This window comes from Muntiacus reevesi, chromosome 7 (genome assembly GCF_963930625.1).
Source record: "Muntiacus reevesi chromosome 7, mMunRee1.1, whole genome shotgun sequence".
Taxonomy (NCBI): Eukaryota; Metazoa; Chordata; class Mammalia; order Artiodactyla; family Cervidae; genus Muntiacus; species Muntiacus reevesi.
The window spans coordinates 64,825,993-64,851,111 of NC_089255.1; the positions used below are offsets into that span (position 1 = coordinate 64,825,993).

A 25,119-nucleotide genomic window follows, 5' to 3' on the forward strand; every position below is an offset into this window, starting at 1 on the left:
GGCACACCCAAATAAATAAATAAATAACATTTTTAAACATTTACTCTAAGGCAGAGGATGGCCACGTTGCAGGGGATGAGCAGTGAATGGCTCCTTCTAAGCTCTCCATTCTTGTCACTTGGGGAGGGAAAGAAAGAAGGGTGAGGACTTCTTTGTCCCAGTAAATTTGGATCTTGAGCCTTATTCTCAAGAAATAGAGATACTTACTGTAGTATTATTTATAATAATAAAAAACCAGAGATAACCTAAAAGTCCATCTTTATGAAATTGATTGCTACATTATAACATTTCTACCCTGGAATGTCTTGGAACCATTTAAACCAAGCTACAAGGTAAGACACACCAGTATAAAATACAAAGTTAAGAGAGGGAAGGGCTTCCCAGGTGGCGCTAGTGGTAAAGAACCCACCTGCCAACGACGAGATGCAGGTTTGATCCCTGTGTCGGGAAGATCCCCTGGAGGAGGGCATGGCAACTCCACTCCAGGATTCCTGCCTGGAGAAGCCCATGGACAGAGGAACCTGGTGGGCTACAGTCCATAGGGGTACAAGGGGTCAGACATAACTGAAGCAACAAGAAAGGGAAAGGCTATGTGTACTTTACAGTATTCAAGTATTGTAGACAGTCGCCTGTGGAGAAGCAGGGAGAAAAAACTGGCAGAGTGTCTGTCAGTGTTGCTAATGAACTCTAAAAAGAAATTTGAGACCATCTGGGGAAAAGTCAATGCAGAATGGGTTGGATATTAAGTAATCACTGTAGATTTTTGTTGGGTGTAACAATGTGTGTGGGTTAAGTCCTTCCTTACCCTTTAGGCATTAGTGTTACATACTAAATACATACAGATAATGTCTGGGTAGATTTGCTTAAATCCAGAAGTGCCCATATATTACTTGCACAATTTAAAAACTAAGTAAAATAAAGCAAATGTTCCCAGTAGTTATCTCTGGGCTATGTAATTATGGGTACCTCTTTTTCTTTATGCTTTACTTTATTTTCTATGTTTTGTATGATGAGTAACTATAAAAATCAGAGGGGGAAAAGTAGAGTGTATTTAAAAAAATCAGGCCAGAGAACTAAGTGATTTATACACAGGTAATTGCATCACTGATTTTATTAATCTGGAGACAGTCCCTTTTAAGGGACAATTTACCTTTAGACTTATCAGCTGAGTGGTTGCAGATGCCCTTAACCCTGGGTGGTGGAACCGATTGCTCACTGAGTGACCCGCACGGCTGTTTTCCTGCCCAAGTCGCCTGGGCAAGGGCCCAGTAGCTTCCTGGTGGGTTCCACAGGTCTGAATGATTGTATCTCAGGCTGGTGGTTCATATCCAGGGAAGCCCACCAGAATAACCAAGGGCAGTTTTTAAAAATAACAGTTACAAATAGTGAATAAGGCCTCCAGGGTGCAGGCACACGGATTATCTAAGCCCATGTAATTTTGATGAACACATATGGTCAAGCATCTTTGATTTAAATAAGCAGACAGATATGTAATATATATAATATAGAAATAATTTTGTATGTGTATGACTTTGCTTACATAAGCCTTAAATATTTTTGGAAGCAAATGTAAGAAGGTGATACAAAAACAATGATTTGGGGAGTTTCTAGTGGTGGCTGGGAAGAGAGAGAAACTTTTCAACGTATATCCTTTTGTGCATTTCACATTTTATGTGAATGTATTGCCTATTCAAAAAAAATAGGCCAAAAATTGAAAGAAAACCAAATTTTAAATGAACCTCTGCTTTAGACACTCAGCTCACCAGAATCACTTTTCTTTTGCTAAAATGGTCAAAGTTCTGTAAAATGGTCGCATTTGAAGGGGAGAAGTTTTCACTAAACAATTCTTTGAGAAAGCACCCAACATTGACTTTTAAAAAGCACTAGAAATTTATCATCATAATGGATCTTACATTCTAATAGTTACAGAAACCACTTACCACTTTTGAACCATGTAGTCTACCATCGGAAAGAACATACAGTCAGACTGGCTGGAGAAGGAAAGGGTTCTCATCACCGTGCAGTAACAATAAAGCATTTCATAAAATATCTGTGGTGACAGCAGTTACCTGGCTCACTCAAGGGTGAAGAAGGGAGTACGCTTTTCCTTAATATTTTTTTCTGCCATTTGAATTTTGTGCTAAGTACAACATATTACCAGTTTAAAATATATATGCAGTATTTTTAAAGTATGAGCATTTAAGACTGTGTGGTCAGCTAGAACTACAGATAGCTGATTCACCGCCCCACACCCACGCCCATTTTAAAGTTACTCCCAGCAGCACTTTTGCGTTCAAAGGGCAAAGTCGATTGAGGACACCTTCAAAAATCTGATTCTACATACTGAGGTTGACACATTCTGTGGGTGGGAAATTCTGTTTTAGCAAATACTGCGCAATAATTAAATGTGACTGGGCCTGATCATAAAATCTAAAATTAAAAAAAAAAAAATCTGATTCCAATTCAAAAGAATGGGCGCTCAGCGTTACAGAGGTCAACTGGAAAAGACCATTCATTTACAACAGTGAGCTAGAGGTGATCTCATGGTTTAGGACCAATGGTTAACAAGATGATCGACAGAGGGAGAGCCAAGACAGGAACCTCCTCTCTTTAACCCAGTGGCCAGAAGGCAGGTCATTTAATTCTCCCTAAGCCCCAACTTGTTCACTGGTAAAATGAAATAAATGTTCCTGACAAAGCTGTTGAGAGTGCGGTCATGTGACCGGCTCTCGTTTTCCTTCCGGGGTCCTGCACGCCCCTAGTGCTAGGGCATTGTGACCCATTGGCCCCGGTGCCACTGAGAGGTCTAAAGTGGTAAGTGGTCTCTGTAACTATCAGAATGTAAGATGCATTATGATCATTATTTCTGGCATGGGATGGGAGACAGCTGTTGTAATCCCTTAAGCATGGGTGATATTTTTAAAAATGGTTGAGGAGAAAATACCTGAAATTTATATCTTATCTTTAGGGATTGGAAAGACGCTGATAGAGGATGTGATGAACAGCTTCTTTTTGAATCTCGGCTCCCAAGTAACAACAATTCACCAGATTCTTGCTAAAGATCCTAAGTTTCAGCAAGGCTACAATGCTATGGGATTCTCCGGAGGCCAATTTCTACAGGCAGTGGCTCAGAGATGTCCATCACCTCCCATGAGCAATCTCATCTCAGTTGGGGGACAACATCAAGGTGTTTTTAGACTTCCTCTGTGCCCGGGAGAGAGCTCTCACATCTATGACTTGATAGAAAAACACTGGATGTTGGGCTTACAGACAAAGCTATGCAAGCATGCCTGGTGCAAGCAGAATACTGGTACAACCCCATAAAGGAGGACATCTACCACAATCACAGCATCTTCTGGGCAGATATTAATGAGAGACGTGTCAATGAGTCCTACAAGAAAAACGTCATGGCCTTGAAGAAGATTGGGATGGTGAAATTCCTCAATGATTCCACTGTGGACCCCATGGATTCTGAGCAGTTTGGATTTAACAGAAGTGGCCAAGCCAAGAAAACCATTCCCTCACAGTAGAGCACCCTCTACACAGAGGACTGCCTGGGGCTAAAGGCAATGGAAGATACAGGACAGCTGGTGTACCTGGCTCTAAAAGGAGACCATCCCCAACTGTCTGAAGAATGGTTTTATGCCCACATCATACCCTTCCTTGAGTGAAACCCTCATAGACTGCACCAGAGTTCAGGGAACCCTTCACACTTCCAAACCAGTGTCCTCCATGCCCAAGCCTGAGCTCAGATCCAGCTAGCAATTAATCTCCTCTCTAGTCACCATCTAACATGCCTGTCTGGAATGATCCAAGATACGAATCTTAATCCTTTGTCTCATCCTATCAACATATGGTTTGTTGAAATCTGGAAGATTTCTCTTCCATTCTCAAAAAAAAGCTAAAATACAGGAAATGTAAATTATCAGTTCTCAGGGTTTGGGGTTTTCACTTTGATTTTAACATTCTCTTTTACAGTGTTTGTGGGTTGGCCAAAAATTTCCTTCAGTTTATAAGTAAAAATAAAAGACACATTTTTCATTTTCACTAAGAACTTTATTGAACAATATACTCACAATTTTATTCTACTACCTTCTGCCATTTTTCGAGCAACTTCATAATTCCATCTTCCCAAAACTTTTTATATTTTTGAGCAAAGAACAGTTTCAGGTGTTTTTTACAGTCATCTAGGGAATTGGAATATTTTTCCATTAACAGAACTTTGTAAAGACTGAAATAAATGGAAATCTGAAGGTGCAATGTCTGGCAAACAGGCAAATGAATCAGAACTTCCCAGCCCAGTTGTAACAAAGCGTGGTCATCAAAGAAACATGCGATCTTGCACTTCTCTGACAAAAGGTTATGCATTTTCTGTTTACTAATTCCAGATGCTTTTTGTCGAGTGCTGCCTTCAGTTGGTCTAGTTTGGAGCAGTACTTGCTGGAATTTATCATTTGGTTTTCCAGAAGGAGCTTATAATAGAGGACTCCCAATTCCACCATATATACATCACGAAGACCTGCCTTTGGTGTGGTGGTTCATTTCAATTGCCCCATGATCTCTTCTATTCCATATTATTGTACAGTATCCACTTTCATCACCCATTACAATATGTTTTAAAAGTGAAATGTTTTCTTTATGTTTAAATGGAGAATCACGTGGGGAAGTATGGTCAAGAAGGTCCCACCCCACTCCTGCTTAACTTACATGGAACCCAAACATCAAAGTGATTAACATAATCAAGCTGATGCAAATGATTTTCAATGCTTGATTTGGATATTTTGAATTTGTAGGCTATCTCCCACATGTTATAATGTTGATTTTTCTCAATTAATGTCTCAATTTGATCGCTATCAACTTCAACTGGTCTACCTAGCCATGGAGCATCATCCAGTGGGAAATCTCCAGGAGAAAGCTTCAGAAGCTTCACAAACCACTTTTGACACTTTCGATCAGTCACAGCCCCTTTTGCATACACTGCCCAAATCTTTTTTTGTGTGTTTCAGTAGTGTTTTTACCTTTCTTGAAATAATAAAGCATAATATGCCAAAAATGTTGCTTTTTCCTTCTATCTTCAAAATTTAAATGGCTACACAAAAATTCAGCAATTTTTTTTTAAATGCACACTGATATGACAGCTGTCACAATACAATATAAAATAATTGTTTCAAATGAAGTTAAAGACAATTAAGTGTTACTAGTACCAGTCAATCCTAAAGGAAATCAGTCATGAATATTCATTGGAAGGACTGATGCTGAAGCTGAAACGCCAATACTTTGGCCACTGATGTGAAGAACTGACTCATTGGAAAAGACCCTGATGCTGGGAGGGATTGAAGGCGGGAGGAGAAGGGGACAACAGAGGATGAGACGGCTGAATGGCATCACCGACTTGATGGACGAGTTTGAGTAAGCTCCGGGACTTGGTGATGGACAGGGAAGCCTGGAGTACGGCAGTCCATGGGGTCACAAAGAGTCGGACATGACTGAGCAACTGAACTGAGTGCCAGCTTACAGGAAACACTAAACAAACTTTTTGCCCAAACCAACAGTTAAAGGTTCATGAGAATTTATTGTTGACCTATTGATATTTTAAGTACACGAGATATTTTTAATGTTCTAATTACCTTCTAAATATTCAATTTATATGGGAATTCTGCTAAAATGATCAAGCATTGACGTAAGTCACCCTCAGCCCTCTGTTAGGAGGTGATTTTGACAACTGTTTAGCAAGATAAAATTTGGATGAGAACTTCAAGTTCACATGCTTCTTGCTCACAGATGAGTCAGCTTTCGGAAGGACCTAGAAATGAGAAGTTTTGCCCTGAGATTAGATGTGCTTAAAGTTACTTTCCAAATGACTGCTGTGAAATAATTACAGGGTCCCTGTTTGTTTTAAACTGATTTTTACTTACTAGCATTTCTGTTTCTCGTTTAGTTTACCCTTAGATTTTACAAGTGGCATTGCCCTACAAAAAGAAAAGGTTCCATAATGAAATATACCAGTCAAGATCAAATATGACTTTAAAGATGAGTGTCATCACACGGGTGACATGAGAAACCTCCAAGAAGACGAGTGTCTTTATCTATTCATTTGGCACATTTTCAAATATGAGAAGATCCAGGGAAAAAGAGGAGAAGCTCATTCTAAAACCAGGAGAAATTTAACAAAACCTAAGTATGACAGCCTCAGAGGAAGTTTTGGTACACATCCTGGCATTTCATCACAGCTCTCCCTCAACACAGCCTTCTCAGCACTGATCAACAGCCAAACCACAGCTCTCTGGGCAGCATGGTCAGTTCCCAAAGTTCAAGGATTTCTCAAAAGGTCAGGGTTGTGGACACATTGCTCAAACCAAACAAGAGAATGTGAAATAAGAGGAAAAGCGAATGGACGCATTAGGGCCTTGCATTGCATGTGCCCAGGAGTCATCCCAACAGGATTTGTAAGCTCATAATTACACCATTATGGAGAGCATTAAAAGAAGCTGCTTAAACTTAAGACTGGGTGTGTCACTCACTGCCCTCCAGTCAGCCAGAGCCTGGTATTCATGCTCAGAGGGCCATGGAAATGTAAGTAAGTAATTGAAGTCAGGCACACAAACACTCCAGTTGGCCCATCTAAAACCTTGGAATTCCCCAGGATCAGGCCAGCAAAGTGATGTTCAGACTTGTGGGATTCACCCTTTCCAGTCCTACAATAACATTTCCTCCTTAACTCAAATCTTGAAAGCCAAGGAAACCACCATGATGACGCCAAGGAAGTCATGTGGTAGATGTTTTAAAACTGAAGCCTGTCCAGAAAGGACAGAGCCGCCCCAAAAAGAATGAGTGAATTCTGTTCCATACCTGGGAGGATGACTCTCAGCTACCAAACAAGGAGCACTGTGTCCCAGGTGAAGGCTCAGCAGGACCAAACTGGGGGGGCGGGGTGGGGGCGGGCTGCCTCAGGAGTAGGAGTACAAGGTCACAGAGGAGTGCTGTAGAAGAAAATAACCCTTCTCTTACCCTCAGCTGAAGTTTCCCTCGGTTGGACAGCCAACCAACCTGGACATTCCAGCATTTAACATTTCTTGGGGGTAAACATAGGGCTTCTAAAGAGCAAATGACCATATAAATGGCAAAAGACAATATAGAAGAAAGGGAACAAGAGTGAATGAATCTACAGCTTTAAAAAGGCTGTCAAAACACATCAACCAAAAAAAAACAATCTAAAGAGGAAATAAAGAAAATAATTCCATTACCAAGAATAAAATCTTGGAACATGAATGATTTTTAGGGCAGTGAAACTACTCTGTATGATACTATAATGGTAACTACATATTATTATACATTTGTCTAAACCCATAGAAAGTAGGACACCAAGAGTGAAACCTAATGTAAACGATGTACTTTGAGAGACTATGATGTATTGGTGTAGGTTCATCAGTTGTAACAAATGTACCACTGTGGCAGGGGATGTTGATAAGGGGAAGTTGCACATGAGTAGGGCAGAAGGTATATGGGAGTGTGATTGCTGGATTACATGGTAACCCTATTTTTAGTTTTTTGAGGAACTTCCATATTGTTCTCCATAGTGGCTGCATCAATTTACATTCCCACCAACAATGTACAAGGGTTCCTTTTTCTCCACACATCTCTAGCATTTATTACTTGTAGACTTTTTGATGATGGCCATTCTGATTGGTGTTAGGTGATACATTATTGTGGTTTTGATCTGCATTTTTCTAATACCTAGCAATATTGAGCATTTTTTCATATCCCTGTTGGTCAACTGGATCTTTTGGAAAAATGTCTATTCAGAAAAATGTCTTCTGCCTATTTTTTGCTAGTTTTTTTTCCCCCATATATATATATTGAGCTGTATTTGGTGCTTGGATATTTTGGAAATTAATCCATTTTCAGTCACATGGTTTGCAAATATTTTCTCTCATTCCATAGGTTGTCTTTTCATGTTGTTTATGGCTTCCTTTGCTGTGTAAAAGCTTTTAAGTTTAATTACATCCCATTTGTTCATTTATACTTTTATTTCTATTATTCTAGAAGGTAGATTCAAAAAAATATTGCTGCAATGTGTGTCAGAAAGTATTCTGCCTCTGTTTCCCTCTAGTTCTATAATATCTGGTCTCTAGTCCAATTTGAGTTTATTTTTGTGTATGGTGTTAGAGAATGGTTTATTCTTTTATTTATAGCTGTTCAATTTTCCCAGCACCACTTACTGAAGACACTGTCTTCTCTGCTGTATATTGTTGCCTTCTTTGTCATACATTGGCCGTAAGTGCAAGGGTTTATTTCTTGGCCCTATTTTGTTTCACTGATCTGTTTCAGTTTTTGTCCAGTACTGTACTGTTTTGATTGCTGTAGCTTTGTAGTATAGTCCAGAGTCAGAGGGCATAATTTCTCCAGCTCTGCTCTTTCACCCAATTCAATCTTTAGTGAAAAAAAACTCAGAAGCAGCAACTTGGGCTTAGCAGGCAGCTCATTGTTTTACTGACACCTACGAGTTGTGGTTTTCAGGAATGTTTCAGGAATTCCCTAGTGGTCCAGTGAATAGGACTCTGCACTTTCACTGCCAAGGGTGTGGATTGGATCCATGGTAGGTAAACTAAGGTCCCACAAGCTGTGTGGCACGGCCAAAAAAAAACCATGAATGTTTTGTGCTTTCCTAGCTTAGGTGATGAGATTCACTATCTATAGGCTATCAGATCCTTCAAGGAGAAGCAGGCCCCTACAGTGGCCCCAGCACCTGGACAGGCTGACAATCAGTGAGCGCTGGGGCCTCTGCCTAGTTGGAGTGGGGAATGGGAAGACTGCCCGAGAGATGGATTGATGAGGCCACCAGGCATGGACAGAAAAGAGGCAGCAAAACTTTCCCTCCTACTTGGAAGTTTCCAGGCAGGCTCTTCCCTATGAAAGAGACAGAAACTCTCCTACTCCCTGCACTGCCCAGTTCCCTGCCCCAGCCAGCTCTTCCCTCCTCAGCTGCTCCCACACAGAAAGCAGTGCCAGTTCTCAGGAGTTGCAGTTACCCAAAGTTAGGCTTAGAACAGGGACATGAGGGTCATTCAGATTCCTTACTCTTACCCTAGATCTCCCCTTCCCATTACTGCAGGAGGGTGAGGAAAGTAATATCCAAAGAGAGACAGAGAGCTGGGGGTAAATTTATGTTCTGGGATTTACAGTCTAATAGTTTGGTGGCTGAGAGAAGCCAGTATGAAGGGTATCTTTGCTAAAACAGAATGCAATAAAAATAATTGAGTGGTTCAAAAAGAAACTATTTTCACAAGAAAAAGTCATAACACTTTAATAATTTAAATAAAACCAACTTCAGGAACAACATACATCATACATAAAAGTTGAACAATTAAATTGAACAGTGTATTTAAATGCATCAAATTCTTAAAAACTCTCAAAATGAACTCAAGGCCACGGATATGAAAAGGTAATTTTGAAGAACTTACAGACCAGAATAAAACAGACAAGGTAGTTACTCTGCATTTACCAACACTCTAGACCAATACCATGGATATTTTAAACTTTTATGAGAACACTTCTAGGGAATCTTAAAATAAAGAGTTAAAAAGGAATACAATTAATCTCAGGAAGATGAATTAACAGCTAACAATTTCTTTGGTCCTCCAAGTCACAGCTGTAAAAACTTGAAAATATTAAGCATGAGATGAATGTTAATTCTATCTCTGTCTAAATGTTAAGTAGGATAATGTCTATATCAGGTTAAATTTTAAAAGGAACTCAGAATCAACCACCAAACTACTTTAGAAACTCCAAATATAGAGAAAATAAAGGAACTAGAAGTAGGGAAGAGTTAAAATTTAAAAAAAAAACACCTCTGCCATCTTGCCCTTACATAAGCCAAATAGCATCAGAGTGCCAGAGGCAGAACTACCAGAGTTACAGCAAGTATGTGGTATCCTTGTTAAGGTAACAGGATCAATTTGAAGAGCACAGTGTCAGCCTTCATGGAATAACTGTATTTGTTTTTGCAGAGAGTTGGGGTTTTAGTTGTTGTTGTTTGTTTTAATTTGGCCCACACTGCCCCAGTGGAGGAAATTTTAAGATAATCAATAATAAGGCAGCAGCTTCCTGGACTAAAAGACCTATCCCACTTGAACAGTCACACCAAAGATAAGATCCACTTGGACCACACAGGAAACTAGTATACCAGTTTCCAGTATTTTACACTCATTCCAGAAAATGATGGTGCATTTTCACAGACACCAACAAAACCGCTTTCATTAGACATGGGACAGAGCTCAAAACAGTTCACAGTGCAATCTGCATTCTCTCATGTTCACGGAAGCTATGGTTCTGCAAACCTGAAAATGATGGACACTTTCAAAAGTTTCTGTAAATACTTAGAAAAATATTTGATAGGTTAAAAAAAATTTTTTTTGAGGCATCTACAAGGAGTTCACAAAGTAAGCTCCCAAGAAAAATGAAAAGGTAGAACTCTGAGAACTAGTTATTTGCAATGTCAGGACTAAGTCTTTTAAAACAATGGCTTTAAAAAAAAAAAAAATGCAAAGGTATCTACACTCTAAATGGTGTGATATTCTCCTCAAGGCACAGAGAGTTAAGTGTCTAAATCCCTGTATATTGACATGAGAATATACTCGTAAACAACTCCAGGAACTAATTTCCTGTACTTGAATTTTAAAAAGAATAGAGGGTAGAAATTGCCTTTTTAACTCACAGTGAAATTAAAATACATAGATATTCCACTATCTTCCCTTGGTGACATATGTTACAACTGGATAGTTTAAAAAATATATAAAAAATAAAGTGTCAGGTGGTTAAATAATCATGATTAAAGTGGAGCCTTTTGGATTTTCAATTTGCAGAGCAATGCTGCACACTGTACATAAATTATTTCAAGCACGACACCATTTTTGTTTGGAGAGGGTAAAATAAACATATTGACCATAATTTTCTCCCATCCCCAACATTCCTGTGCTTCTGAATCAAATTACCATACTCTGAACAAAACACATGAATCCTTCTCCCTTCCCAGCACCCTCAGGTTACCTGAAAGGCAGTGGTTTTATACAAGTAACTTACACTATCCTGGAGAAGGGAATGGCTACCCACTCCAGTATTCTTGCCTGGAGAATTCCAGGGACAGAGGAGCCTGGTGGGCTATAGTCCATGGGGTTGCAACTCACACTATTGGCAGTTTTCTTGAATGTTGCCACTAAAAGGTGGCAAGAAGAAAATACAGGGCTCACCCCTTTATTAATTACTTTTATTTGACTTGCTATAAATAATTAAATACAATTAATGACAAAGATGAGAGTTCACATCTGTAACAACTGGAAGTGGAATGTACAAAACAATTAAGACCAGACAAAACGATGCTTCTAGCTGCACGATCTGTAAACCACGTGGCACAAGCTGAGGCTCAGCTCTTGATGAGGGTCAGAAACTCTTCCCGGGTCTTCGGGTCCTCCCGGAACACCCCCAACATTGTGCTGGTCACGGTTCTGCTGTTCATTTTCTGCACTCCTCGCATTACCATACACATGTGTCTATGGAACAAGGCAACAAAGGTAGTCTCATGGAGTAGACAGTTGCTGGTTTGGGTTTTAAATAAGAGCAGCCCAAAAGATTAAATCACAGTTAGCAAGTGTGTCAAAAAGTCACTTCTTAGATAAATTTGGTCTAAAACATTTTTTTAAGTTCGTAAGCCTTATAGCTTTTATTTGTATCAATGGTTGGGTCCTCAAGGCATCCAGTCAGAGGAGGAAAAGTGGAATTTTCTTCCTGGGTGAAACTAATACAAATGTCTACAAAGATACACAACACCTAGAGAAAAAGAAATTCAGAGTTCTCACTTGATCCATCTTCAGGACCAAGTCAGCACTTAGCTAGCCTAGGTATTCAGAGAAATACTGAGGCACACTGGTCTCACCAAGTGGGATCCAGAGAACGGAGACCAAGGTGGGTGACGTTAGCCAGCAGTGCACAAAGAATGGGTGAAAACTGCCCACAAGATGTACCTAATTCTCAAAATCATTCTAACTTAAAGAAGTGTCTTCAGTTGCCCTTTTTACCTATTTTTAGGTACAACTCTTTATTTTTTAAATGTGTGACAACATATTCGGAAAACTGCTCAAAGAATCAAAGAGCTAAAGAAATCATTAGCTGTTATTGTTGTGTACATTCACTACACCTAAGCCTATGACTCCCTACACCTCCAACCCCCAAAACCACTATGACATTATTAAATGCAAACAGACTTACGTTGCTTCAACCACGACCCCCACTCCAGCAGGTCGCAAGGCCTCTGTGATTGCTACGGCAATTTGTTTCGTAAGGCGCTCCTGAACTGTGGATGTGACAAGGAACTCAGTTTAAGAGTCTGACACGAACAGACAGCTGGAAGCTTTTGCTGTTTTTAGAATATTTGAAATCTTAAAAGCAAGACTTTGGTGAGGGTGAAGAGCCACCAGCCTTCACCAATGTGCTTGCTCTGCTGTCCAGGCCACAGGACGCCCCTGTTCGATTCCCTCACCTGCAGTACAGGTGCCAAAAGGAACTGAGGAAGCCCTGGTGCCCTCCAGCACCGCTGGAGGGAACAGATTAGAGTGACGGCTGTCTCTTACATGTGCAGAAAGACCAAGAGAATATTGACAACCAGCACCCCCATGGACGGAGAGTAAAAGAAATGAATACACAGCTTGCAACAGGATTAACAAAGGGGCTATAGTCCAATTAGTAAACTGCTCTTAGAGCCATGTTGACAACCAATGATTTAACCTAAATTTTCCTGTGCTGAATAAACAATATCTTTGAACTAAGTGTTCACTGCAGCACTGCATCTATTTGAAAACTCCAAATATCAGAGCAGGAATTGGTTAAATTAAGCCACAGCACAGTTGTAAAATGGAATGCTGAACAGTCAGCAAAATAAAAGACATGGTTCTGTGTATGTGGGGAAAAAAAAAAGTTTGATAAGGGAAAAAAGGGTGAAGCCTGTTTTCAAATACTATAATAAAAGTAAGTTGATTTTTTAAATGTTGGTATATACAATAAAATATGAAAGTGTTAGTCACTCAGTCTTGTCTGACTCTTCATGACCCCATGGACTATAGCCCATCAGGCTCCTCTGCCCATGGGATTTTCCAGACAAGAATACTGGAGTGGGTTGGTATTTCCTTCTCCAGGGGATCTTCCCGACCCAGGAACTGAACCCAGGTCTCCTGCATTACAGGCAGATTCTTTACCATCTGAGCCATTAGGGAAGGTGGAATCTGCAAATACAATGATTTTTTCTGGAAGCTTGAAATATAGTGGACTTTCTCTTTCTGTTTTATATTCCCAACAAGGTTTCTTTTACTCTTTTATTTATTTATTGTGTGCCATGCCATGCAGCTTGAGGGCATCTTAGTTCTCTGATTGGGATTGAACCTGGGTCACCACAGTGAAAGCACCAAGTCCTAACCATCAGACGGCCAGGGAACTCCCTTAATTTTTATAAGACATATATATCACACTTGTAGTAAGAACAAAGAACACTTCTCCCTTAATAAAAAATGGTTTTCTGTAAATAGAATAGTTTAAAAGTTACCTTGTAATCTTCTACTGTAGATTTCTACAATCCTAGAAAAGAAAGAATTGTTTTAATTATAAACTGAAGTGAAACTGGAAGCCTTCCCTGTAAGTCTAAAGAATAATTGCTTTATTGAAGTAATTGTAGGGTGTGGGCAGTGGATAAATGCTTAGAGGAGAAGGATACAAGTAAATGAGAAAAGGGAGGTCTGAAGGAGACCACCAACCACAAGAGAGTGGTGCTTCCCTAAGTCTGCAAAGACAGAATGAAGTGTAAATATTCACTGAGGAAAAACAACAATTAGAGGTGAGTAATTTTCAAGCTCCCAAATCACCAATTTTAGACCATGTCTCAAGTGTTCTAATTAATCATATTGTTTAATCAGAGCTTAAATCTCAAGCTAAAAATAAAGACTATTTGTTAATTAATAGCAGACTAACGTCAACTATGTACCAACTAAACCTATTAGGATAATCAGATTAGAGCTAAACGGACTTCTTCAGACATCTCTTTATAATACATAATCACACAGTAATCTTGATAGGAGCCCCTGATCTCAGCTTATAACAGTCTGTCCAGTGATGCATTTCCCCTTTCAACACCTCTTCTTCTGGCTACAAAACATGCGGACAGTCACCGAATTACACATTTGAGGATCGCAATTCATGTGAAGGATCTTTTCCCTAAAATTTGACATTTTAGTCATAAATCTAGACTCAATTTAAGGATCAGCTCGCCTACAAGGTGTGTTACAGCCCTTTTCCCCACTGTGCCATTTAGACAGAACTGACGACTTGCTTTATTACTTGTGATAGTCAAAGAAGGCAGTCACAGGTAGGCCGCCAAGTCTCACAGGAACGCCTCTTACCTTTCTCTGCCACCCACAGTGCCTGCATATTGCTGGTCGACAATGGCTACCGTGCTGAAAGAGCATCGTTTGTTATTGACCGTCTACTGTGTGTGTTGCGAGTATGTGGCAAACAGGGGTCTTATACCCAGTTTATAATTTTTTATTCCTATTCTTTTTCAAGTAAGAAATAGGTATTGAATCCTTGTCTTCTCAGCATTAAAGATAATCATATAGTGTATTGTCAGGTCATTCAAGATGGCTGTAGTCTTGCTTTCTGGACATCTGCTCAATGAGGCCCTGCCTCTCTCACATGACTATCCAATTCTCTTAACTGCCTCTGTGCAATGCCCAGTCGCTGGTTTCCCTGGTAACTGATGAGTCAACCTGATGTCAATTTCCTCTATAAATGGTAGTCTCCTTCCCAAGCAGCTAAGGTGGCTGCTGGGCACAATGAGGTGTTGTTCCAGGACCTTGCTTTGAACTCATAAGGCTCCCCTGTGCACCAAACTGTTGATATCTCTGTTGCTGTTTTGGGGCTTGTTCTTCGGTCTTGAGGCTGGGCAATCCAAGGCTTGCAGGCCTGTGGGGTGCAGCCCAACAACTGCCAAGCCAGCCAAGGCAGAGGAAACTGCCATGAATGCAGAGATATCAGGGAAGGTGGGTGGGGAATGCAAAGTTTTGGGGGAATCCTGAGGTGGCCATCCATGAACAATGTGGGACCTGTGGCCGCTGACCACCATGAGAGATGCCTGCTTTATATTTCCCCCAATGAGTGAAATGTTGATACACCTTATATCATATGTTATACCAAGATACAGCACAAGTATGCCATACCAAGATATCACTATAGTCTAGTTTACCGTATTACTGGAATCAACAGTTTCCTATTTTAATCTAAACTATTTTTGTATTCTTAAAGTAAAGCTCCTTGGATGATAAAAGTTTTTTGATAATTAGGATTTTAATGACTACACTCATAATTGAGATTAGTCTATAATTAAACAGCTTTGTCAGGCTTTGTTATCAGGCACAGGCAACTTCATCTAATACAGCTTTTTAGGTTTTTTCACGCTCTTGAATTACTAACATGAAAGTCAGTGGTTACTCAAAAGTTTGAAAAAATGCCTACTACACTAACAAGGTTTAGCCCCTTCCCTGCCACTCCTCTTCCAACATTAATTTTACTTTTCCAAATGGTTACTAGCTTATCTAGGTTTTCTAATGCTTGGCTCATTGCCACCCATCTTCTTCTTTAATCTTTGAGTAAGTTTTAAAGAAATTTTTAAAGAATATGTTTTGTTATATAACCTCTCATCTCTAGATAAAATTATTAAACTTATAAGCAATTATGATAGATCATGCTTTCAGCTTGTCACCACTGAGTAAGAAGCTAGTTGTGGGTTTGTCATATATAGCCATTACTATACAAGACAATGAGGTATATTGCCTTCATACTCATAGTTTTTATCATGAATGGACATGGAATTTTGTCAAATGCTTTTCTACATCTATTGAGATGATATGGTATATCCTTTAGGGCTTTCCTGATAGCTCAGTTGGTAAAGAATCCGCCTACAATGCAGGAGACCCCAGTTCAATTCCTAGGTTGAGTAGATCCCCTGGAGAAGGGACAGGCTACCCACTCCAGTATTCTTGGGCTTCCGGGTGGGTGAGTTGGTAAAGAATCTGCCTGCAATGCAGGAGACCTGAGTTTGATCCCTGGGTTGGGAAGATCTGCTGGAGAAGGGAAAGGTTACCCACTCCCGTGTATCCTTTTGTCCATATCAAAAGTTGGGAGGTAATTAGTGTTCCTACTCCTTCAGGTTTGTCAGTTGCTCTATCATTTCAGCCAGTTCATGTATTGTTTTGAACTCATTTGATGAAGATTCATGACTACTTTTAATTTTTTTTTTTTGTTTTTTAATTTTTTTTGGCCAAGCCACACAGCATGTGGAATCCTAGTTCTCCAACTAAGGATCAAACCCATGTCCCCTGCATTAGAAGCATGGAGTCTGAACCACTGGACCACCAGGGAAGTCCTCATTACCACTTTTATTATACAACCTTCTCAAAATAAGAGGACCCACTTTATCCCCTTTGACAAATTTTGCCTTAATTTTAACTAGCATTTTATTTTTTTTAAAGGGGGGATAGGGTTGGATACTACATTTAATCCAACGAGCCAGGTGGCTCAGTGGGAAAAAACCCACCGACCAATGCAGGAAATGCGTGCTTGATCCCTGGGTTGGGAAGATCCCTGGAGACAGGAAAGGCAACCCACTCCAGTATTCTTCCTGGAGAGTTCATGGACAGAAGAGTCTGGCAGGCTACTAGACCATGGAGTTGCAAAAGAGTTGGACATGACTGAGCATGCACAATAACATCTCTGCTAGGTCCTCTGTTTTATACTTTCTCTCTGTATTACAATATAATATATTATATATAATAATATATATAATATAATAACTCTGTATTATACTTTCTCTCCTCTTCCTCCTCTGGCAACTGGGAAAGTAATCTGGTGATACTTTTTACAGGAAGAACCCATGGATGGTATAATTTAACCTTTGCAAATCTCAGAAGTATTTCTGATGCCTTCATATCATTTGACTTGACAAGCTAGACTTGATACCAGGCTGCAAATTCTCAAGTGTGGCTAGAGAAAAAAGCAAAAGAACAGCAAGAAATAGAGCCAGGTCACAGTGGGACTTAGCTAAAGTAAGAAGTTTGAACTTTATTAAGAGCTATAGAGCTATGAAGGGGGAAGCACTGTCAAACCCACACTTGAGAAAGAACACCCTACCAGCATATGAGAGCAGAGCTAAGGATCCTAAGTGATGTGAGGACAGGAGTTAGGAATTTAACACAAAATCCAGGAGGAACATCAAAGCCCCAAGAGTAGCAGTAAGGATAGCCAGCAAGAAGCATGGCAATGCGAGGGAAGCGGGGTGGTACAGGAGGTCAGTGAGCATACAACAGCAAGAGAGGGATTCCTCCTCACTCCTTGCCCCAAAATACATACAGTAGAGATCTACATACAAAAATATGGTCATAAAAATAACCCCCCAAAACATGAATTTATGACTATGCAAGTTTTAAACTTCATGAAAAAGGATACTAGAAAACAAGACAAATGATAAGCCTGGAAAATGATTCCCAGCTTTAATATTCAGAAAGCTCATATAAACCAGTAATAAAAAGACAAGCAACCTAATTGAAAAATTAGCAAAGACTAAGATCAGGAAGTTTCTGAACAAATTTAACCTCACTCTAAGTGCAAATTAAAACAATAGGTACCAATTTTTACTTACCTTGTTTGGACTTCAGACTCTTCAATGTTTGCCAGTGCTAGCAAAATGGTAGACTATGTGCCACTAACCTACTATTAGAGTACAGATCTGTAGGATCTCTGCTGGAGAGCAATTTGGTAATATAAACAATTTAGCTACTCTCAACCCAGTAATCTTATTCTACTCTTTTAGACTCAAAGTATGGAAATAGATAAAAATGTATTCACCAACAGTTTTTTCCCCCATCCATTTTTGACAACAGTCTCAAGCTGTAGGCTCAAAGACCGGTTAAGTGAATTATATTAAAGAAATACTGGACTTCCCTGGTGGGTCAGTGGTTAAGAATCAGCCTGCCACTGCAGGGAACATGGGTTCAATCCCTGGTCCGGGAAATTTTCACATGCTATGGAGCAACTAAGCCCCTGTGACACAATTACTGAGTCCGCTCACTGCAGCTAGAGAGTAGCCTTTGCTCACCAAAGCGCAGACCCAGCTCTGCCAAAAGTAATTAATTAATTTTTAACAAATACAATGTGGCCATTAAAAGGAACTTAGACTTTTTAGACTAAAAGCTGTCCAAGGAATTTCAAGGAATTTTATGTTTTTTTTTTTTAAAGTAGTAGTGGATGTAGGACATGATTCCCTTTTGTCTTATTTAGCGAGTAGTTTTAAGGCCACATGTTCGCATTGAAATCTTCCAGAAGGACAGTGAAAGATCTCTAGTGGGGAATGGAAATAGGAAAGAAAAGTTTTCCCTTTAGTCATTCACTTGTATTTAAGTTTAACTGCCACATTACTTTTATAAGAGAAAAATGAGAAAAAAAAAAAGAAAAAAAACCATTCCCTTTGTAATCTAATCTACCACTGTTAACTATCTCCCAGTCTGAACCTCCTGGATCAACCGACCTGCTGCCCACCCACTGGAATATGTCTTGCTCCCACCCTCTGATTTGCCTTTGGTTGTCCATTAACTATACCTAGAGGCGCTTCTCTTCTGTTCAGAGCTCTGCTCAGCCCTCCACCCCGAGGTCTCCTCCGCCCTGCCAGGCATGCCAGGCACAGCCGTCGTGGGTCCTCTGCACCCAGGCTCCTGACCAGGCGAGCCTGCGGCACCTGCTGCCTCCTACTGCTGGCCCTCCGAGAGGGCCTTGGCCGTGTCCTGCTTCCCTCCAGCGGCCACATCACTGGCACGGTCCTTTCACAGTAGCTGCCCAACAGCTGAGGCACTACAATTCTATATTCAAGATTTAACGGTGTTCACTCAATTATTCTAAAGCAAGAAAACAAATACATGTTCAATGGATTTTCAGCAACAGAAGGAATTTCTATTCAAACTAAATTTACTCTAGAATTCTACCAGGGTTAAACCAGACCAACTTACTTCTGGCATTTTCTTGTTACTTAAAGCTTTACTATTTGATATTTGACTTCCCTGGAAATGAAAGGTCATTTCATTTGAAAGCAAGCATATAACAAACTTCACATACAAGATTAAAATGAGCAGTGAAATTTTGCTAAGACATTCAGCTTTATTTCTTTTCATTCCCTAAATATTCCCAACTTCTTATAAGGAATAAGCAATTGGATAATATCTTAGCCTTCTGTTTTATTTAATAGATCTTTTATTTAAAATCTTTACAAAATATCTGAAACTAATATACACTCAATTTTCAGTTCTTTGGTTCCTTTTTTTGGTGTCTTATGTTTTAATCCTATTCGTGTAAGGACAAATCCCCATGCTAATAATTAACTCCTTTGTATTGTTCATAAAAGCTTAATTATTGGAGAGCTTTTTCTCTCATTAGGAAAGGAAATAACCAAAGACTATTCCCTTCCACCCTCAAGTCACCACTTTTTCAAGGACCTCACTAGATCACTCTCACACCCATTTCTATAAAGTGTTGCCCATGGTCTACATGCAATGAAGTCTTCTAGAGAAGACTGCTTACATTTAAGACCACAGCCTAGTGTAGTCTGCCAGGCTTTTTATAGTATAAAAACTATCTATCTTACACCTTTTGCACACAGAGAGTCGACAGGTGGGAGCAGGGCCAAGATTTCTATGTGAAGTGTAGGACTGGCAATCGTGCTGGAAAAGAGGGTACCAGGGGACTGGGCCTACTTCTATGTTTGCACAGCAAGCCTGCTGAACTTACTTAGATTATTTATTATAAAACAGTAAGCATCACCAATTATAATAAAGACACTTGTATTCAGTTGATATAACTTTATCATTTGGGAGTAAAAGTTATTGGGGAGGAGGTTGCTAATAGAAATTATAATAAGGTAAATTACCCCACCACCACCACCTGTGCTATTTTTCAGCTACTCCTTGGCACTGCCATTGGATACAGATCACTGAATGACACCAACATGCTTGCATATTTGTATTAAGAGCCTGACTGCAGAAAAGCAATAGTTATGATTTTAAGAACATCCTTTCATGGTACCAAGGAGCCCTGTCTGGTTGTGAGATTGAGGAATGAGGTCAGAAACTAAGGAAGTTGAATTTCTCTCTTCTACCTACTTTCTCCTTAATCCCTAGAAGAAATGAGTAAGCACATGGACATGAAAACAAAGTAAAAAGAACCGCTGTGGAAAGCAGGTGTCAAGACTGCTGGGGTGGTGTTTACAGAGTCCAACACAGAATTGAAAAGGATTTGGACCACTGTTTCAGGGTTGTCTAAGTGGCGAAGAAGCAGGAACATACCAGAGCCACAGGATAGTTGGTTGGTCACAAACTTATGTTTATTTCAAGTTTGCTATGCTCACTTTCACCTCAGTCAAGTTATCCAAACTTAGCTTGGTTTATTTTTAGAAGGAGGGGGACAATGACTGCATTTCATTACCTACTCCTTCATTTTAACCTCCTCCAATACACACACCTCCCAGTATTTCCTCATCACACAGGAGTCACTAATGCTATACAAGGAAACTATACAAAAGGATATTTAGGTCTGGCCCCCAATATTCCACTGTTCCTATCAGAGATATATAAACACTAACCCTCAGGTAGACTTCTAGCTAAACACAGGCGACCATGCTGGTATTATCACCACTTCTTTCCTAAAACTTAAGAATAGCAGTAAAGCCCTGAACACACAGGATAAAGAGAAAAAAGGACTGTAGCACAAAGAGAAATAGGAGAGTAAGCATTGTCTCAGAATAGAGCCGGCGGGGGGCGGGGGGGGGGATGAAAAAGTCAAGGAAGGCATAGTCTTGGATCTGAAGAGTGAGAGGAACCAGAAGTGAACCAACTGGCCCTGCAGGACCCAGAGAAAGGCATGGAGGTACCAGCCACAGTGGAAAACAGGGCTGAGGCCAGTGGGGGTTCATTTAAAAGTCAGAAGTGCATCGCAGTTACACCTCTGCCCAGGTTTCCTCTCTCAGCCCTCTTAGCTAAACCACCCTTAAAGAATGGGAGCTGGGTGTACTTATGGCTGATTCTTGTTGATGTATGACAGAAAACCACAAATTCTGTAAAGCAAATATCCTTCAATTAAAAAATGAAAAAAAAAAAAAAAAAAGAACAGGGCCTGAGCTGAACTTACCTTCAGGGCCTCTCCAGTTAGGAAGGCTCTGTCGAGAAAAGTGTGAGGTAAGGCTTCAAGGCTGTGCAGGTGGGAGGTGAAGGAAGGCAGGCCAACAGGGGAGTGAAAAGAAAAGGGCATCTGTGTTTCAGGTCCTCTAAGTCCGTCTTAGACAGACTATATATATGTCTATATATTATCTCTGCAACCATGAAGTAAGTTGGAATGTGCTTTCCAAGTGAGATCCACATGGATCAAGAGACAAAGCTTGATAAGATTCTCACCATGAAGGGACAGGTCCTATAAACCTGTCCTCTTATTCACTACAGTCATACTTACCGAGCAAGTTTGCTGAGGCCAAGAACTTGCTTGTTAGGAAGATAACCGATATGGACCTTCAGAGAAGAGACAGAAATCATGAACTAAGTGAAACATAGTACTTCTTTGTGATAAAAGGAAACAATACAGTATACTTACTATGTAGTTCAGCACAGTGAAAACATATTTCTAAAACATCTAGATACTTAGAAAATGAAGCACTTGCATAAATAATTAAAAATTACATAAATGAAATAAAAGGGAAATAAGAATATTAATAATAAAATGACAAGCTTGAAGTATAGTCGTGGTATTTCCTTATGAAGTTAAACTCTGGATACAATTCTTAAAATCCTTCTTCTGTTGAGAGGAAACTTTCTCAGGAAAGTGCAAATTATCCCACAGCAACATTAAAATGTAGTTAAAGAAAGCGTCCTTTAAACGGCTGAAACTGTAACTACAGATATTGCCATTCCACACATCATGGTGGCCTTGAATCCCACCCTGTTTCAGATCTCTGTTGCACAGAAAGAGGGTGCCCATGCCCTCAGTCATGCTGGGAAGCTCCATTTCTAAGCTGCTGGAGAACACCATCCTCCTGACAGGGGAAAAAAGAACACAGTTACCAGTTGGGACTCAGAATGAACCTGGATCCTAAGTCCTAAATTCTTGTAGGACCTACTATAAAGCAAAGCCATTTCTATAATCTTACAGAGCACTGGTTAATATCTAGTATGAAAATGTTACCTTTCAGTCAAGTGTTAAGTATGAGAGGACATTAAGTTCTCCAAAAAGATTAATAAATGATCATTTATAGGCAATCAATTTACCTAATATAAAATGACTAATTCATTTGCATGACAATTTGCCAGCCTTGGTTGCATTTGTTCACCTAATACTTACTGTACACTTGAATAATCAGTAATTAGTCATTTTAATGACTAGTCATTAGTCATAGTAATAGGTGCTATGCTTCGGGAGTCTGAGAATACCAACTTATCGCCTTCCTGGTCAGCAGAAAGAAAAAATTATGTAGCACCTGGACACTGGGTATTTCAAAGAAAAATTAGAGTGGAAACTTCCCCATAGAACCAAGATACAGGAGTATCATCAAGATTTACATACTTATATGCAGAGCTATAAATTGTTTGCACAATTCTTAGTCTTCCTTAAGATCCCATCATCTAAATGACCACTTTAGACAATCATCACTGAATAATATGTTCAAAAACAAAGCTAATGAGAGCAGAGACACAGAGGCAACCATAGCAGACGGTAAAAGGGTACAGTGGAGAGAGGCTGACTATAGGATCGAACTCCTGGGTTTGGCCCCAGACTAACCCCCGTGTCTTCTTGGACAAGTCATAGCTTCCTAAGCCTAACTTTCTCACTTAAAAGGTAGCGACGAACTCACACGTTCCCTCATGTTTTAAAATCCTGAACCGTGCTGTCACAGTCCAGCATCATTAATTGTGGAACTACCAGACCATATACCTCCTGATATGATGGAATACAGAGCTCTCAGCATCCCAATGAACTACTCTATTCAAATGTGTTTTTAACCTTAAACTTAGGAAGTTTTAGATCGAATCTAGTATATAGAAAAATCCAAAGACTGAATGGAGAGCAAATTCAGAAACTGAGAGGCTCTACAGAACAACTGTAGAGTGAGTGAGTTAGTTGAGTAAAAGAATGTCATTAGTGTGGATAGGTGGGTGGCTGTCAGGGGAGACTATTTTAAAATAAGAGACTTCAGATGCATAACAACCAAATGTATAAGCCTTATTTGGATTCTGGTTTAAACAAACCAACCACAAGACAGTTGAAACACCTGAGAAAATATAATATGGATTAGTTATTAGATGCTATTTAGGAATTACTGTTACTTTTGTCTGGGCTTCCCAGGTGGCACAGTGGTACACAACCCGCCTGCCACTGCAGGAGATGCAAGAGATGCTGGTTTAATCTCTGGGTTGGGAAGATCCCCTGGAGGAGGAAATGGCAACCTGCTTTAGTATTCCTGCCTGGAGAATCCCATGGACAGAGGAGTCTGGCAGGTTACAGTCCATGGGGTTGCAGAGCTGGACATGACAAAGCAACTAGAACATGCACACTTTTGTCTACAGTAGTGCTACTGTGGCTAAGTAAGAATATTTTAGAGATGGGCATTAATAATTAGTAATGAAAAGTCCTGTTGTCTAAGATACTTTAATATATTAAAGGACTTATTACCAACTTTTAAGGTTGATAATCCAATCAGAGTTATATTTCTCAAAAAAAAATCCTTATCTTTTAGAGAAATATGCTGGAAGAAATTACAGAAAAACAAATGTCATCTAGGATTTGCTTCAAAACAGTCCAGTGGGGATGTATATATTAATAGAACAAGACTGGCCCTTTACTGACAACTGTTGAAACTGGTTGATGGGAACATGGAATATTATTTACTAATCTACCTAGTCTTAGATATGTTTGAAAATTTCTACAATAAAAGGTTTAAAAAGAGATGCCACTACACACACATCAGAATACTCAATTTAAAAACACTAAAAGTGCCAAATGTTGATGAGGATGTGAGTGACTAGGACTCATGAGAGTAAATGAAATGTAAACTGTACCAACTTGTTACAACCAATTTGGAAAACTAAAAGTCAGTATTTAATAAGTTGAACATAGGTATACCCTGTATCGGCAGTTCCACTCCTAGGTATACTGCTAAAGAAATGCATGTGAGAGGTGCGTCAAGATGGCAGAAAAGGAGGATATGGAGCTCAGCTTTCCCCACTCCCCAAAGTCACATCAAAAATCCGTCTACACATGGAACAGTTCATAAAGAAAACCAACTAGAAACTGACAAAAGATTTCTTATATAACCAAAGCAATAAGAAAGATCTCCATGTAAGCAGGTAGAGATCTGATTATGGAAAAAAAGAAAAAGGCATCGGGGCCAGTGCCCCTAGGAAAGAAGGCCCACAGGTGCAGACCCTCCCCCTGCGGAGCCCCCTTGCCTACTGGGAGGTCTGCTCGAATAGATGAGGGGCTGGAGCGGCCTGGACTCTTCTTGAAGGAATCTATATGCTAGCTTGCTAGCAGTCAGTGAAGAGAGACTGGCTGTGGCTCCCCCTGGCTTCCACACTTCCCAGTCCAAAATGCTTGCTGAGGGAGGTAGGCGTGTATGGGAGGAGTGCTGCTAGTATAGATGATTCAAAGAAATATAAATATGTACCATCCTCTTGGATTAGAAGGACTTTTACTGTGAAAATGGCCATATGACTCCAAATACATATCTACAGATTTAATGCAATCCCCAGTTCAGTTCAGTTCAGTCACTCAGTTGTGTCCGACTCTTTACAACTCCATGGACTGCAGCACGCCAGGCCTCCCTGTCCATCGCCAGCTCCTGGAGTTTACTCAAACTCATGTCCATTGAGTTGGTGATGCCATCCAACCATCTCATCCTCTCTCATCCCCTCCTCCTTCTGCCTTCAATCTTTCCCAGCATCAGGGTCTTTTCAAATGAGTCAGTTCTTCATATCAGGTGGCCAAAGTATTGGAGTTTCA

The 25,119-nt window shown here is 40.0% G+C and overlaps 1 protein-coding gene and 1 pseudogene across 2 annotated transcripts in view; one reads left to right on the forward strand and one right to left on the reverse strand.

The window, feature by feature from the left end:
* Window positions 1-2,725: 2,725 nt before the first annotated feature.
* On the forward strand, window positions 2,726-3,671 carry LOC136172643 (palmitoyl-protein thioesterase 1 pseudogene; annotated as a pseudogene).
* Window positions 3,672-9,277: 5,606 nt separating this feature from the next.
* GCH1 (GTP cyclohydrolase 1) overlaps window positions 9,278-25,119 on the reverse strand; it is a 52,218-nt gene continuing 36,376 nt past the window's right edge. Inside the window, exons 3-6 of one of the 2 annotated variants that reach the window (XM_065940955.1) lie at window positions 21,580-21,635; window positions 13,589-13,620; window positions 12,262-12,346; window positions 9,278-11,271 (exon numbers count right to left, since the gene is read on the reverse strand). In XM_065940955.1, the coding sequence (XP_065797027.1) occupies window positions 11,076-11,271; window positions 12,262-12,346; window positions 13,589-13,620; window positions 21,580-21,635 (369 nt within the window). In that variant the 3' untranslated portion in view covers window positions 9,278-11,075. Of the gene's footprint in view, window positions 11,547-12,261; window positions 12,347-13,588; window positions 13,621-21,579; window positions 21,636-25,119 lie in introns of both variants that reach the window. The other variant, XM_065940954.1, reaches the window with a different exon arrangement.